At 41.4% G+C, this 17,825-nt stretch overlaps 1 protein-coding gene across 3 annotated transcripts in view; it reads left to right on the top strand.

The window, feature by feature from the left end:
- Positions 1-17,825, top strand: part of LYPLA1 (lysophospholipase 1) — a 36,412-nt gene that overhangs the window by 12,311 nt on the left and 6,276 nt on the right. For all 3 annotated transcript variants that reach the window (XM_050938939.1, XM_050938941.1, XM_050938940.1), the window contains 5 exons: positions 4,191-4,238; positions 9,279-9,349; positions 9,989-10,062; positions 11,095-11,196; positions 17,151-17,327. In XM_050938939.1, coding sequence (XP_050794896.1) covers positions 4,191-4,238; positions 9,279-9,349; positions 9,989-10,062; positions 11,095-11,196; positions 17,151-17,327 — 472 coding nt within the window. The remainder of the gene's footprint in view (positions 1-4,190; positions 4,239-9,278; positions 9,350-9,988; positions 10,063-11,094; positions 11,197-17,150; positions 17,328-17,825) is intronic.

The following is a 17,825-nucleotide window of genomic DNA, read 5'->3' as shown; positions in this document are numbered from 1 at the left end:
AGCTTCCCACAATGCTTTTAAGTGAAGATTACTCTCTTTGTTTTATTGTGAACTCTGGGCTCCTGGAGCTGCTTATCAAAAAAAAGAACAAACACAGCTCCTGTTTGCTGTGAATGAGCAGAGGCAGGGGGCTCCCTTCGGAATGCCTACAGCTAGTGTTTGCTTGAGGAGAGGGGGAGTGAGGGGCTTGAGGAGAGAAGCTGCGCAGCGGGTTGGACGGAGGGGGGTCTGTTTCCGAGTGTCTGCTTATCTGGTCTGTGAGGGGAAAAAAAAAAGTTGCTGTTTGCTTTCAGTGAGTGAGAGAGAGAAGGGTGAGGGAGAGGGTCAGAACTTGCAAGGCAGCTGCTGACAGTGTCAGCTCCAAAAATCCACTCTCTCCCCCACGTTCCCTGTCACACTCCACCCCACCCTCCCTTTCGAAAAGCACGTTGCAACCACTTGAACACTGGGATAGCTGCCCATAATGCACCACTCCCAATGCCGCTGCAAATGCTGCCAATGTGGCCACGACAGTGCGCTGGTAGCTGTCAGTGTGGACAGACTGCAGTGCTTTCCCTACTCAGCTGTACAAAGACAGGTTTAACTCGCAGCGCTGTACAGCTGCAAGTGTAGCCATACCCTGAGGATTCCATCACTGTTATTTATAATAAGGCTCCTTTATATCACTCTGGCAACGTAGGGGCCTTAAAACTTTCACAGGTTTTATGCTCGTGGGGGAATTGACTGAGAATGGGAACAGTTAACTAACAATAGGAACATTAACAACATTACTACACAGTCAGGCTGCTGCATTTGTGGTACATTCTGTGCTTCAGAGAATGAGATCAATTAATTGACAGGCAGGCTGCTACATTTCTGCCTCTAGCCTGCCTCGTGCATAATAAAAAGCTGTACCCTTCCATGCCAGCAAGCTGCAGTGGCAAGAGAGGGACAGACTCTCTCTTCCCACCCCCACTCTCTCGGTTGCTTGTTGGCATACATGCACGCCAAGCCCCACCACCCCCGCCCAATGGTGATCAAGCACACAGGCATGCACGCCCAACCCCTCTCCCCATCTCTGAGACTGCTCCAGATGTGCTGCCTGGGCTGCCAGGGAACAGGCATATGTCCCCTGGCAGATTATTATTATTATTATTATTATTATTTTATTTTGCATTTTTCTGTGGGGGACACAGGAAAAAAAATGCAGGCCATATGAATTCACTTAGGAGTAACAGGACTTTACCCAGTAAACAAGGCATTAAACTATAGCTAGCATCTCTTTAACACTTAAAATCAGGGTGAGTAAAAGACCAATCTTGGTCTATTTTAAGAGAAACTCAGATTGTCTGTCCAGCCTATGACTTAACTGTTCTTTCTAGGAAGAAGAGCATCTTGCCTCATTAGGGCAAAAGTAGTAGAGAGGCATCCCATGTGGTGGGGTGAGGTGCAGCATGGCACAGAAGAGCAAAATTTGGATGAGAGGGAATCAACTTACCCAAAATTTACAGTAAAACATATGGCAGTTTTTATTATCTTATCAGATCAGATCATTGGGCTGTCTATAATAGCCTCTTCTATCTGACAGTTGCCACTACCACATTATTCAGAGGAAAGTGGAAGAATCCACATAATGGACAATTAAGATATAGTCTGCACACACAAATTGTTAGCTGGCTTATTTCCTGAAACATAGATGTCTGTCCTCTGCAAACACTTGTATAACCTGTCTGAAACAACTGTATTTTCTCATGCTTATAAATGCCTAATTCAGCACTTGGCCATGACACATTGTGACAATTAAGTCCGCCGCTAAATTATGCAGTATATGGTATTTGTTTGTTTGTTTTTTTTAAATCTGACCAGTATCATCCTCATAAGTTTAAAATTTGATGCCTTTCAGTTACATTAGTGTCCCTGGTTGTTTCTGAGGTGGCCTCTACATATTGCCAATGGAATGCTCCTATTGTGGTTCCGAGCTTTGGAAACTTTATGGAAACCAGTACATCATAAGTACTTCATGTGAAATTGAACTTTTGGAGACAAGTTTGTAAGAGCATGGATGTGTCCCTAATTTCTTGCTTTCTTTAGATAGTTTCAGATGTAAGGACATTATTTCCATACCCAGAGTGAATTTTGAGTTTCAGATCCAAGACTCTCTTCGTTTCTAGTGTTAGTGCTGTATTATAGTTAGTTTTTCTTCTGGGCGCTTTGCTGTTAGCCGAACAGGCTTCCGGGGGTTGATAAAGAATGGGATTTAAACTTTGTATATTGTGCTTCTCCATGTAAATAGAGGTGGATATACGCACCAGCTCTCTTTTAGGCTGGGCAAGCCCACTCCTCATACTACTGTTTGGAAGTGGTGCAAGAATGATGTGTGAAGGTTCTAATTGGCAGCAGAGGCCCTGGGCCTTAGCTGATGAGTCCTGAGTATCCAATCCTTGGATCTGACCTGTGACTGGCTATCTACCCTTGCACTGGAAGAGAGTATGCTGCCAGGCAAGTCAGATGCAACCCCAGCACTGGAGAATTCTGTACCAGATGGGGGTTGGTGTCTCGCTTACTCTTACAGGTGGAAGATTTCATTGAGGCCAAGAATTGAGCTTTTTGGTGCTAGAATTTCATTAATAGCTACGCTGATTTTGGCTTCTAAGGAACTCTTTGGTCTATGTCTTTGTTCAATGGCTGGAGATTGCTAGGTGTCTAAAAAACTTGGTAATAATCAAGCATCTATTGACCTATTGAGGCTGGAGAATTTCTTGGCACCAAAAAGGTTTGTATTCTTGGAACAGACTATTGCAGCTGCTCCCTTGCTGTTGCTGAACTTTTCGCTTGGAGGAGGGCCATCAGTTTGTGTTCAAGTAAGTGAATCTACCTGCCATCTCAGCTTGTCTCTCAGGTGTCGCACTATTGCAGCCCAGACCTTTCAGGTATCCTAACTTCTTCCTGTGGGTCAAAGAACCAGTTCCTTGATGGAATCTTAATTTGTTATTAACAAAGCTGATGGACTCATGTTTGAGCCCTTAAAATCTTTTACTAAAGACAGCATGACTACCTCTGTGAGGAGAGAGTTGCACGAGTTTTAATAATTGATCCTATTTTCACCATATTCTTCGGAGATAGTCTTCTTACAAATTCATTTCAAATATATAGAAAAATGGAGATTTCTGTCTGAATCAGACAGTTTCATAGTTCTTTCCAAAACTTCATTATTTTCTGGAGGAAACAAGGCTCCACACCCCCCATGTAAAGGGGGTTTTGAGATAGATATATATAATATAAATAGCTAGAACTGAAGACTTTAGGAAGTCAGACTTCTTGCAGCATAAAGAAAATGCCATTTCCACTTTAGGAGGTGCAAAGTGGAACAGGTTGTACAATGAGACCTGTTATGATTCAGCTAGGGTGAGAGTGCCTCAGGGTCTAAAAACTCAATCTGTTAGGACAAAAGTATCAATGATGTACCTCCATAATGTTTCCATCGTAAGCTACTAGCAGGGCTACTTTGTGGAATTCTGTACATCCATTTATACATCACTGCTCTCAAATTGCCAGTTTGATGTTTGCTTTGGGAGACTAAATCTGTAGAGCCCTGCACAGATACAAAATTTGTATCCGCATCCAGTCCGCAAAAATGTTCTGTGGATATCTGCATTTGCAGGGATCTATGAATATATTTAATTAGAACTTTAAATCACTTTTCTGGGGGTTCTGCTGTTTGCTAGACTCCCATAAGTCTGAATGAGCAGAGGCTAATAGTTACTTGTGCTAATAATTGTGGTCCTTTGACATTGTTGCTTCTGAATATCTGCTCTACGTGCCCATTATTTTCATGAGAGCATGTAAATAAAAGTAGCCAATTTGTTTTCTCTGTACCATTCATAGGATTCTATTGTCTGTGCTTTTCATAGTCTCTCAGGGTTTTCATTCTGTTCTCAAGGAAGTCAACTAATTATTTTCATCTGCTGCCTCAAAACCCATTGTAGTTCTACTAAAAGACCAAAATTGGTCTCATTCGTGTTTACCTTCAGTTTTAAAATGAGAGAGCTGACACTGGTCATGCTTTAAAAATGGGATGAAAATATAGGAAACATCTAGCTTTACAACTTAACCTGAAATCTTGCAGCAATGCAGAATAGTTATCTGATGTGTAGTGTTATGTAAATAACCCTTTGTATTTAATTATACCAATATTATTTCTCAATTTCTAGGCCAGTTATGCCAGTTTCTCTGAACATGAATATGGCCATGCCATCTTGGTAAGTACTTTTTGAATTAGAAATAATCATATATAAAGTCCTAAGTGTTTATATTGATTGGACTTAACTCCAAAGATGAGTTTGAATTGCAAGCTTTAATCAACTGTAAATGCAGAGCAAACGTTCTAACAGGCTTCTCATTAATAATGTCAAACTGTCTCATCGGAAGCAAAAAAAGAAATACTAGCTCTGAGAAGAAAGAAAAGTTATCAGACAGGGAAAAGGCACTTTTAAAATTGAAAACATCAAATGTATAATATACATAATAGCCTTCAATCTGCTTGAAAGTTTGTATTCTTTGTGTGCTTGTTTACTTATGTTCCACTTCTGGTGTGCATGTGCCTCATGTGCTGTAGCTGGGAATGATTTAGTCAGCTCTGTCTTTTGGTCATACCTGTTCCTTTGATGACCTTGAGCCCTGCTCCCTGAAGGTGGAAAGGGGGTGGAACAACCAACTGACATTCATTTCCTTTCAGCTGCTCCTGGCTATGAGGTGGACCCAAATAGCAGTGTCCCCACTCCCTTTATCAGTCAGCTATTTTATTAGGATTGTGTAAATAGTTTAGACAAGGCATTTAGTGTAGTGTTTTTAGTAGTTTTAGCTTTGTTTAGATTTATTTTCTGCCCTTTAAAGGGAGAGTCTGATATTATGTCAGGACAGAAACCCCGGGCTTTACATTTTGAGTCCTGTGAGGCTGCTATGCCAATGCATGACACATATTTCAGTAGTTTTTACTTTTTAGGTTCCGGATATGTAAAAGAAAAACATAAGGAGTGTAATACCCTCTCCAAGAGGGCAGCTACATCTAGGACAACAGGATGAAGTTTTTCCTTTTTGAGAAAAATATGAGGCTGGTCTCTGAAGCAGGTGGAATATAGAATCCCCCAGTCTGGGACAGTCCTCAATGAAAAATGTCCTGGTAACTGCCTTAACCTCCAGGGGTCTGGCTGCTTTTGTGTCGGCAGCTGCGAGCAGTAACAGGTATCACTCTTCTCAGGAGTGCAGAGGAAGATCTTACAAGGAAGAGGTTTGGTTCACTCTCTACTGTCTCTGGGATGAAGGGATCTCTGAAAGCAGCTCCTCATACATCAGTTTGGCAGGAGGCAGCCCAGAAGGCCTGTAAGGTGTCTGTAAGTACGGGAGCAGAGCTTTCTGCTGGCTGCTGTCAGTCTGCTGCTGGCACCATCTGCTCTGGGCACTGGGTCAGCTCTTTCATCTGTCTTCAGCACCAGTCCATTCTGAGCATCCTCCGATGGAGGACAACTCTCTTGGTTGTCTGCGGCATGGGCTCGTTCTGAGCATGCTGCTCTGGCACTGATTCAGTTACAGCCCCTTGCAGTGCTGACTTCCTCAGGTGGCCTGAGAGGAGCAACTTGTCTGTGTCTGTTCATTCAGAGCCTTACTGCCCCTTAGTAAATGTTTTTTGTCAATCAGGGGATGCTTTCTAAGTCACCTGGGGGTTATTGTGGTAAGTCCCATCAGTGGCTATTTCTCCGAATCCCTCATGAGCAGCACCCCATCCTCTTAGAAGAAAAGGATGGGTATTCCTTTTCTGATAATGAGGATGTTTTACTCTCTTACCCTTTGGGAGTAACTTTTTATGACTCATATGTTTGAGAGTCAGGTCATATATAGGGTAAATATACAGGCATGCTAGTTCAAAAGCCTCTAGGTAGTACCCCCGCCCTGGCCACATTCACTTCATCCATGTGGACCAACTGCTTCACTTGACTGGTGCCATATCCTAAATCAAAACTTTCCTCAGCTTCACTTTCCAGGATTACCTAAGGATCCACCTGTCATGCAAAAGCAATCACAGAGATCTTGTAAATATTGTTGAACCAGACTCTTCTCCACATCAGACTCTAAATGAACATGTACTTCTGCAACAAGTTTCTGAAACTATCCTAGAGCATATTCCATCCACATCTTCACAGCGTGAACATGTGGCTCCTCTTCCGGCATCGTCATTAGATAAGTAATTTCAGGATTTGGTCCACAGAATGACAGAAACTTTGAGCGATCCCAGCTCAGACTGTTCGACAAAATGAGAAGGAACCAGATCAATGCTCTCATGCAGGAAAGCAATCCTTCTTGGATCCTATGGAATCTGAAGGCAAAATATACAGCTATCTGCACCTTTATTTTCCAGTCCTACACAACATGCCAACAGACATCTAAATAAGCATTTTTCTCAGAATCACTTATGGTTCATAAAGGATTCTGTCATCAGTGAGGTGCTCCCCTTATGGATCTGTTTGCAACTGAACAGAACAAGAAATGCAGAGTGTCTTCTTCCAAGGGAGGACAGAGTCTGGGCTCTCAAGGAGACAATTTCCTAATCCCTTGGACTCAGTGCCTGTTGTATGCTTATCCTGCAAATCCTCTGATCTTAGATTTAAAGAAGGTCAGACAGAACAAGGCCACATTCATCTTAGTAGCAGCAGATTTGCCCAGACAGTACTGGTTCACGGTAATAAGAAATCTCTTGGTAACACCTTCAGTATCTCTGTCTCTTCTACCAGGCTTAATTACCCAGAACAATGGGACAACTATTCATTCAGATGTGTCATCACTACACTTCATAAAATAGAAACTGTAGGGTAACAGAGTTGAATTGTTCTGGTGGTGTAGAGAGCATATTGATGCAGAGCAGAAAGCAGTCTGAGGACAACTTGTGCTGCAAAATGGAAGTGTTTTTCATTCTAGGTTTGCCAATATAATCTTTCTCCAAGAGACATCAATCCCTCATCTCTTTGAGTATCTGTTATACTTAAACTCTGGTTAGTTGTTAAGTTCATTCCATGTTAATAATAATAATTGGAGATATACCAATCTCCTAGAACTGGAAGGGACCTTGAAAGGTCATTGAGTCCAGCCTTGCCCCCTGCCTTCACTAGCAGGACCAATTTTTGCCCCAGATCCCTAAGTAGCCCCCTCAAGGATTGAACTCACAACCCTGGGTTTAGCAGGCCAATGCTCAAACCACTGAGCTATCCCTCGCCCCATTTGGCTGCTATCTCAGCACAGTATTCACCATCAGGACCCATACAGCTTGTTCATCCTTCAGTTTAAAAGTTTTTGTGAAAGATTTAAGGGGATTTCTTTTTATTAAATCAGTTCCCTCCATGCTGGAAATTTAATGTATTGTTACTTACCAGCCTGATGGGTCCATCCATTTGAACCATTAGCCTTGTGCTCGTTATTCCATTTGTCTGAAGACTGAATTCCTGTTTGCAGTCACACTAACACTCAGGATCTGTCATGCCAGGACCACAGTATATGACTTCTCACAGGGATAAAGTTACATGTTAGCCTCACCTTACATCTCTACTCAGAGTAATCCCTTAATTTTCATTTAAGTAAGTCCATTAATTTAAGTGTCCCCAAAGCCTCATTCATCCAAGGGTAAGGCTGTGTTTCAGATTTTGGATGTCGTCTATGATTTTTCCTTTTATTTAACTCCAACAAGACCATTCAGGCACTCCCATAGTCAGTCTGTCTCTGTTGTCAAGAGCTCCAGCGGTCAGGCAGTCTCAACTCAGAGAATCTCTAACTGAGTATGACACTGCATAAAGTTACTTTATGGGGTGGTCAATTTGGAACTCAGGTCATGTTAGCCATATTCTACCACAGACCGCTTCTGGAGCCTCTTTTTGGGAGAATACCCATTGCTGATATATGTAGAGCTTCTATTTGGAATACTATACATACTTTCCCTAGTGATTACTTTTTCATTCAGGTACCTTGTTCAGATGCTCCATTTGAGAGGGCTACGTTGCAGTCTTTATTTTATTAGAGGAGAGCATTAGAGTTTATTCATTATATACTGTTTGGGAGTCATCAGAAGCAGAACACACAAACAAGCAGTCAAACTAGAAAGGAAAGTTACTTACCTTTAGTAACAGGAGTTCTTTGAGATGTGTTCCACGACCCGCTACTGCTGAGTCTAATAGCCTGGGCTTGAGACTGGCATGGGAAGTGAGGTTTGCTTGTTTGCTCTGCCCCCTTTCTGTACTGCGGGGAAGGAACAGGGCTGGAGGTCATCAAAGGAATAGATGCCGCCAGTGGACCTTGCTGATTAAAATGTTCCAATCTCCAGCACATGGAGTGCATATACATCAGATATAGAACACATGTAAACACCACAACTCATACGCCAGTTACTAAAAGTTAAGTAATTTTCCTTTAATTATTTGTTGTGAAAACAGGAACAAAAATTCCTGGAATTAGTATTTACTACTAGTAATGGGTGGTATTGTTTTGTGGACAATTAACTGTTTAAACTTTACAAAAAAGCGGTCTCTGATTTCTTTTAGAATGGAAGCTCCAATAGAAAATTCATATTAAAACCCATATTTTTTTACTTTAAAGTGAGAATGTGAAATGTTATGTAAATCTTCCCTCTCAATTTTTTTTCTTCAATTTTTTTAGCTTTTCTATATTAGCTGAAAGAATTGTTTAATTCTCAGCATATGCCTGCTAATATTTGGACAAAAATATTACAAAGAATGTATTGCCTGCCTCTTAAATATCAAAACACTGAACTGTTTTTTTTTTTTTGACAAGATAGAAGAGGGCAAAATTCTTGATTATAGTTGGTTGAGAAGTTGAAGTTTGTTTTTAATTCCCACTAAAAGATTTCTCAGTGTGTTTAGTATAAATTACAGGTGTAGCTCTACTATATAGTCCAGCCACTAAAATAAAAATTGTATAGTTGAGTATCTAATTCCTTGTGCCATAAACGATTAGAGTAAATAAAAGAAATAAATAAAATTAAATATGCTTAAACTCTTAAGATCAGTCATTTCTGGGCTCTGATATGTGAATACTTGCATAACTACTGTTTACAAGGTGTAAACTGATTAACACAAGGTTGAGCCTATTCTTAATGATCTATAGGATGATAAAACAAAGTGTGTAAAAAGTGATCATTAGTAAATCTTCTCATTACTGTTTGAATGGTTATGTCAGGGTACAAAGGTGTGTTAGTTCCCTCATGAATAAAGGTTATACAATTGTGTTCTTTTTCTTTTAAGGTTTGATATTATTGGACTCTCGCCAGATGCACAGGAAGATGAAGCTGGGATCAAGCAAGCAGCAGAGCATGGTATATTTATGAGTATTTTTAATGTATCTTCCAATTTTTTTAAATGGGTGTTTGCCAGATGATATATATAATGTATGAAATTACTTCATTTTCAGTGGTTTTCTCATTAGCCAACTTAGAAACTGACTTAAAATGATGATTTAAAATGGTGAAGTCGCTTATGGTACATGGCTTTGTTTAAACAAATAATTTTAAGTTTCTTAAATTGTGTGGGTGAATTTAGTGGCTCATTTATCAGTCTTTGTATTCCCACATGCATGCCTATCGCCCACTAAATTAGGAACCTTCTAGAAAGTACAGCCCACTGAAGCCACACAAAGCATGCTTATGACTCCAAATGCTCAAAAGTCACCACCGATTCTGCACTCGGACTTTTGTGTGACCCTGACCCAACAGTTTCTGTTTGTACCAGCACTTCTGACCTTGCATGAACTGCTGGTGTCTACAGCACCAGAGTTCTTGACCTTGAACCTTTGGTCCAAAGTGTTTTGCTTGGGCAATACTCCATCAACTTCCCTTCTGCCAGCTTTCCCTTGACACAGGAGAGATTAATACTGCCTTTTACCACCTATACCACTTTTTTCTGAACTCCCCTCAGAACTGCTGCATATTAACTACTGGACTTCATTTGACTTGCAGTTAAAGTACTGATAGATCAGGAAGTGAAGAATGGAATTCCTTCTAACAGAATAATTTTGGGAGGCTTTTCTCAGGTAAGGTACTTGTCAGGTAGGGAGTTTTAGTTTCTGTGTTTGAGGGAAGTTGAGGTTGTCTCCTTGCAACTGGGAAATCCTGTTAACGAGCAGATGGTGCTAGTCATTTCTGAAAATAAGGCCTTTAGTTTCTACTTACTTCCAAAAGGCCACAAAAGTAATTTTTTTCTAACTCTAAAAATCAACTTAGTGAAAAATGAGTTTACATACTACAAAACTACTATAAAGTAATATTAAAATAATTTAAGTTTAAGATGAATAGTAACTTCAGGGATTAGTTCTAAAATTTCCATGTCATTTTGATTCTGTATGGCATCTGCTTTTTTTATTCTAAATTACAGAAATAAATTTTAATCTGAGTCTCTATTTTATGTAGTTAATAGAAGATCTGAACTTCAGAAGGAAGGAATTATTATTTCCTGAATGAGTTGTCAAAGGTCTGCGGTAGACTTTTTGTTGTCCTGTGATAAACTGGTTAATAAGAATATACAAAAACTAATGTGAACAAAGCAGCTGTCCTGCTTTTCCTTTTCCTTTGCCTTCAGATGCTAACAGGTAGAGGAATGAAAGTGTCATGTACCTTATTGCATTATATGGTTTTAAAGTGGCTAGGTCAGACAAATGACTCAGAAAGAGAGAACTGTCATCACAGGAAGTGAAATTTTCTTTTGGCTTGCATATCATCAAGGGAATTAAACAAATTTGTTCTGTAGTCTCCTTTTAAAACAACAACAAAAATGATGCTGCCACAAGTCAGAAAGAATACAAGATTTCAGATTTAGTTTGCAATGATCAGTTAGAACAGTGCTGTCATTTTACTTGTAAACTGAACAGATTTGATCTAGAATAATTGAAACACAATAAGGATGGAGTCACCTGATATTTTTGGAAGTACTTTTCAGAGCCATCAGTTGAAACTGGAAAATATTGTTTGTAAATATAAGGGGCCACAAATTCTGAAGTAATGGTGATAAATATTTAATGTAAATGTTTAACTTTACCATTGTAATAGTTTTTATATTTCTTGATTAGGGAGGTGCCTTGTCGTTGTATACAGCTCTTACAACACATCAGAAATTAGCAGGAGTCATAGCACTCAGTAGTTGGCTTCCACTACGGACCTCTCTTCCACAGGTATTTGTACTACTTTCTTAAACGTAACTCAGTCTTCAGTGAGCTCATTGAAGTTGAACATTGGAACATATTTTTTCACTTTCATTACACTGTATCCACAGACTAACCCCTCCCACCCCCATCCCCTACTAGATAGAAATTATGTACGGTAATTCTTTAAATATGTCCATAGACTAAGGCTTTGTCTACAGCACCACTTTTTTCAGAGAAACTTGTGTCAGGGGTGTGAAAAAACGCACCCCTGACTGATGTAAGTTTTTAAGATAAAAGTGGCAGTGTGGACAGTGCTATGTCTGCGGGAGAGCTCTCCCGCCGGTATATAGCAGCTACTTACAGTGGTGCAGCTGCAGCAGTACAGCAGTGCCACTGTAAGGTCTATAGTACAGTAACTCCTCACTTAAAGTCGTCCCGGTTAACGTTATTGTTTTGTTATGTTGCTGAACAATTGGCGAACATGCTTGTTTAAAGTTGCGCAATGCTCCCTTATAATGTCATTTGGCAACTGCCTGCTTTGTCCACTGCTTGCAGGATTCTCTGGAAGAACAGCTCCTTCTTGTGGGGATTAGAACTGGGGAAGGGGTTTGGCAACCCCCCCGTCCCCGTTCAGCTCCCATAAATTCCCTGTAAGGTATTTGTCTCAGCAGCTGTCCCTCCCCATACTGTCGTGCTGCTCCTGCCCTGCCCTCTGCCTTGGAGCTGCTCCCTGGAGCTTCCTGCTTGCTGGGGGAGGAGGGGAGAGAGGTGCTGATATCGGGATGTCCCTCTGCCCCCCCGCCCCCCGCTCGTAACCTGTCTCCACAAAGCGGAGGAGGGGGACAGGGCTCTGGGATAGAAAGGAGGGAGCTTGCTGGAAGCTGTTGCTTCCCATCTGAACTGGATGATCTGCTTAAAAGGGCAATGTACTTGAAGTGAGGTCAGCATACTTGCAGAGGCAACACACGTCTCTCTCTTTCTCTCTCTCTCTCTCTCTCACTCATGTGCGCACACACACACAGAGCACTTTGGAAGGTCAGCGCCTGTGCAGCCCTGCATGTGCTGTCAGGAGGAGGGAGTGGTGCGCTCCAGCTGGATAGTGTGGGCTCATCATCATGTTCCGTTTTTGCAGCGAAGTGTTTGCAGCTACTGCCCTGCATCTGTTGTGTTTCCGCCCTCTTGCCTCAGTCCATGCTGTCTTGTAGAGTGTGAGGCTACATTAACAACAGCATATTAACCCTTGAGGGCTCAGCCGAGTGCTAGTTCATTTAGCAGGAAGGCATTCCCTGGGAAACATTCCACTCTCTGACTCCACCACCTCAACCAAGCTTCGCAATCATTCATTGCTGTGTACAATATTAAACTGTTTGTTTAAAATTGTTTAAAACTTATACTGTACATGTATATAATATCTTTTGTCCGGCAAAATTTTTTTCCCTGGAACCTAGCCCCCCACTCGCCATTTACATTAATTCTTATAGGGAAATTGGATTCACTTAACATCGTTTTGCATAAATTCACATTTTTCAGGAACATAACTGCAACATTAAATGAGCAATCATAGGATTGGAAGGGACCTCAGGAAGTCATCTAGTCCAACTCCCTGCTCAAAGCAGGACCAATCCCCAATTAAATCATCCCAGCCAGTGCTTTGTCAAGCCTGACCTTAAAAACCTCTAAGAGAGGAGATTCTACCACCTCCCTAGGTAACCGATTCCAGTGCTTCACCACCCTCCTAGTGAAAGTGTTTTCCTAATATCCAACCTAAACCACTCCCACTGCAACTTGAGACCATTACTCCTTGTTCTATCATCTGCTACCACGGAGAGAAATCTAGAGCCATCCTCTTTGGAAACCCCTTTCAGATAGTTGAAAGCAGCTATCAAATCCCTCCTCATTATTCTCTTCTGCAAACTAAATAATCCCAGTTCCCTCAGTCTCTCCTCATAAGTCATGTGCCCCAGCCCCCTAATCCTTTTTGTTGCCCTCTGCTGGACTCCTGATTTTTCCACATCCTTCTTGCAGTGTGGGTCCCAAAACTGGATACAGTACTCCAGATGAGGCCTCACCAATGCTGAATAGAGGGGAATGATCATGTCCCTTGATCTACTGGCATGCTCCTACTTATACAGCCCCAAATGCCGTTAGCCTTCTTGGCAACAAGAGCACACTGACTTGTATCCAGCTTCTCATCCACTGTAACCCCTAGGTCCTTTTCTGCAGAACTGCTGCCTCGCCACTTGGTCCCTAGTCTGTAGTAGTGCATGGGATTCTTGCTTTCTAAGTGCAGGATTCTGCACTTGTTCTTGTTGAACCTCATCAGATTTCTTTTGGCCTAGTCCTCTAATTTGTCTAGGTCCCTCTGTATCCTATCCCTACCCTCCAGTGTATTTACCATTCCTCCCAGTTTAGTGTCATCTGCAAATTTGCTGAGAGTGCAGTCCACACCATCCTCCAGATCATTAATAAAGATATTGAACAAAGCTGACTGGAGAACTTGTGGATCTAAAGGCGGAGGAGGCCTGGAATTACTTCAGGTCAAAGTTGCAGAATCAGAAGCTTGCAGTGTCCCCCCATTTGTGTGATGAAGTAATAAAGAATGCAGGAATAAGAAACACTGACTTTTTAGTGAGATAAAATGAGAGGGAGGCAGCCTCCAGCTGCTATCATAGTCCAGGCAGTACAGAATCTTTTCTTTAGGCATGAAAGGTGGGGGGGCTGATGGAGTTCAGCCCCCAGTTGCTATGATGAGGACGGTTACCAGCTGTTCTGTACTGTCTTCCGGGAATAACCGGGAGTCATTCCTATTTTCACCCAGGCGCCCCCAGCCGACCTCACCTGAGGCCAGCCAGGAGCACTCATGGGATGATGACGAGGACGGCTACCAGTCCTACTGCACTGTACCGTCTGCCACCGGGGTAGGATGGGGAGAGGATGCTGCTGTTCAGTGCCCCAGCACCGCGTCTACCAGCAGCATGCAGTAGACATACAGTGACATTGAAAAAAGTCAAACGATTTTTTTCCCTTTTCTTTCACAGGGGTGTGGGGAGTAAATTGGCTAGAGAGACCCTGAACCACCCCAGACAGCGTGTTTGACCCTACAGGCATTGGGAGCTCAGCCAAGAATGTAAATGCTTTTCGGAGACTGCGGGGACTGTGGGATAGCTGGAGTCCTCAGTACCCCCTCCCTTCCTCCATGAGTGTCCATTTGATTCTTTGGCTTTCCGTTATGCTTGTCACACAGCACTGTGCTGTGAACTCTGTATCATAGCCTGGAGATTTTTTTCAAATGCTTTGGCATTTCGTCTTCTGTAAGGGAGCTCTGATAGAACAGATTTGTCTCCCCATACAGCGATCGGATCCAGTATCTCCCGTACGGTCCATGCTGGAGCTCTTTTTGGATTTGGGACTGCATCGCCACCCGTGCCGATCAGAGCTCCACGCTGGGCAAACAGGAAATGCAATTCAAAAGTTTGCGGGGCTTTTCCTGTCTACCTGGCCAGTGCATCCAAGTTCAGATCACTTTCCAGAGAAGTCACAGTGGTGCACTGTGGGATACCGCCTGGAGGCCAATACCTTGATTTGCGGCCACATTAACCCTAATCCGATATGGTAATACCGATTTCAGCGCTACTCCTCTCGTCGGAGAGGAGTACAGAAACTGGTTTAAATCAATATAAAGGGCCTCGTTGTGTGGACGGGTGCAGCGTTATATCGGTTTAATGCTGCTAAAATCGGTATAAACTCTTAGTGTAGACCAGGCCTATGAGTTTATGAATGGGGACAGGCAGGAGAGGAAGTATTCTCTTTAGTATGCTTCTAGTCTATAAAAATTGAATGGCATGTGTATATTTAAATAACCTTTACCAGATGAGGTGGCTACTAATTTAAGCGTCAAGAGCCAAAATTGCATTGGTAATGAGTAATAACACGTCAGATATATTGGTATCAATCCAGAAGATGCTTGCCTATGTCAGCATTTGAGAACAATTTAGTTTTGCTTATTAAATATTTTTGCTAAACATTCTTTTTAAAGCTGTTACTTACTTCATTACTTAATTTTACTTTTCAAATAACGGTATTTATAGCCTAAAATAGTTTTTGTACAAACATTTCAAGTGGTATGTATTTTGTCTGAATTCCTTCTAGTACAGAATATTTTGGGGGCATGGAGGAAGCAGTGTGTAAATGGAATACATTATCCCTGTTGTAATTACATTAATTCAAAGATATACTGGAAAGTTTAGTGTTATCAGTGTGAGTGCATACGATACCCATCGTAAACAACTTCCTGAAGGGGGGAAGCTGAGTACTTAGTAGTACCGGAGTGCCTCACAAATATATCTTAATTCCTTTGCAAGATACAGTATTATCCCCATTTTACAGATGGGAAACTGAGACAAAGATATTCACTGTGTGTGGTCTTGCATAAGTGGCTCATCTGCAGATTCAGAATCACAACTCAGGCCCTCCTGACTCCCAACTCAGTGTTCGTTCCTCCAGACAATATTACGTTGCTGCTAGAGTTGCTGAACATCCTCAGTGGCTATCGATTTCAGTGGCAGTTGACTACTCTATAATTCTAAAAATTGGTCCTTGGTTGTGTCTAGGTGGGCACTCGGGAAATAAGGAATGCACAGTTAGTGCCACTGTCATAAACAGATGGTTAAGGGTTAATGTCCCTTTTACCTGTAAAGGGTTAAGAAGCTCAGTAAACCTGGCTGACATCTGACCAGAGGACCAATAGGGGGACAAGATACTTTCAAATCTTGGTGGAGGGAAGTCTTTGTCTGTGCTTTTTGTGTTTGTTGTTCGCTCTTGGGGCTAAGAGGGACCAGACGTACACCCAGGCTTTCCCAATCTTTCTGAATCAGTCTTTCATGTTGCAAAATTGCAAGTAGTAGCCAGGCAAGGTGGATTAGTTTTATGTTTGTTTTCTCAACTTGTGAATGTGTCTTTTTGCTGGAAGGATTTTTACCTCTGTTTGCTGTGACTTTGAATCTCAGGCTGAGGGGGGTGGTCCCTCTAGTCTATATGAATCTGAGTATCCTGTAAAGCATTTTCCATCCTGATTTTATAGAGAACTTTTACTTTTTTTTCTTTAATTAAAAGCTTTCTTTTTAAGAACCTGATTGATTTTTCCTTGTTCTAAAATCCAAGGGATTGAGTCTGAACTCACCAGGATTTGGTAGGGGGAAAGGAGGGAGGATGGTTAATTCCTCCTTGTTTTAAGATCCAAGGAGTTTGGAATGGTGTGAAGACTCTCAAGGCAACCCAGGGAGGGGAAAGTCAGGGGGGAAAAGGAGAGGGATGGTTAATTTCTCCCTGTTTTAAGACCCAAGGGTTTGGGTCTGGGTTCCCCAGGGAAGGTTTTGGGGGAACAAAAAGTGTGCCAGACACTAAATTCTGGCTGGTGGCAGCGTCCCAGATTTAAGCTAGTAATTAAGCTTAAAAGTGTTCATGCAGGTCCCCACTTTTTGTACCCTAAAGTTCAAAGTGGGGGGAGAAACCTTGACAGCCACCTACAAAAATTCTGATTTTAAATTACTTCCCTGGTGTCATAAGTCAAGCCTGTAGGATAGAACCAAGTTCGTCTAGGAAATGAACTGCCTTACCACCCATTCTCTTCCTACAGTCCATTAACTTATTCTATACACAATTTTTGCCTTTGAGTTCTAGAAGATATTTTACTTTCCCAGAAATTGTGCTTTAAAAGAATTCTAATTCTGTAATCAATTAAATGATTATTTGAAAATAGTACTAACATATTTGTAATTATTCTATTTTATTACATGGTAGATAATTAGATATAAAATTTAGAATAACATGAACTTGCAGACCATTCAGTTTCTTTTTCTGTCTAAACTCTGCTCAGTATCATTATATTGTTTGTTCTATAGCCTTATTTTACCTTGAATGAACTAATCTTATGCAATTTCATGCCCCTCCCCCTTCCCCCTTTTTTTTTTTTTTTTGGACAGGGTGCTATCAGTGGTGTAAACAAAGATATTCCTATTCTCCAGTGCCATGGGGACTGTGACCCTTTGGTTCCTCTGATGTTTGGTTCCCTCACTTTTGAGAAGCTGAAGAGTCTGATAAATCCAGTCACTGTAACCTTCAAGACTTATTCGGGCATGATGCATAGCTCATGTATTGAGGTAATCTTCTAAATGAAAACAGGAATTGTTTTCAGAGAATTCTTCCTTTTAAATGTTCCCTCAAAGCAGGAAAAAAGGTGAACCTCAATGCTCATTTTCAAGGAAAACAAATGTTTTTGAGTGACTAATAATTTGAGGATGCTGCTATAATTTAATTTCCCTGGGCTGAACAAACCATGAGGCCAGGATTGTTTATTAGTTAACATAAATTTCTTTCAAAAATGTTGTCCACACCAGTCAGTTCTTATAATGAATTTATTAAAATACTCTTGTTTTTCATTTAATGAAAAAAAAATGAAAACTACAGGAAACAAAATGAGTTGTTAAATTCCCTACAGTCAAGGTTTTTTTTTTTTTAAAAAACCTCACGGGCCTTTTTGAGTTCTTCCTCCCTCTCCTTTCCTGCAGGTGAGCAGGATTTTTCTTCCCAGAATGATTGCAGAATACTTGTTTACATTGTTTCAAGTGAATTGGAAGAGGGGTTTGAATTCTCACAAT

Source organism: Gopherus flavomarginatus, chromosome 2, assembly GCF_025201925.1.
Source record: "Gopherus flavomarginatus isolate rGopFla2 chromosome 2, rGopFla2.mat.asm, whole genome shotgun sequence".
Classification (NCBI taxonomy): Eukaryota; Metazoa; Chordata; order Testudines; family Testudinidae; genus Gopherus; species Gopherus flavomarginatus.
The sequence above is the reverse complement of the archived record's forward strand: the minus strand, read 5'-3'. Positions and strand labels throughout refer to the sequence as shown.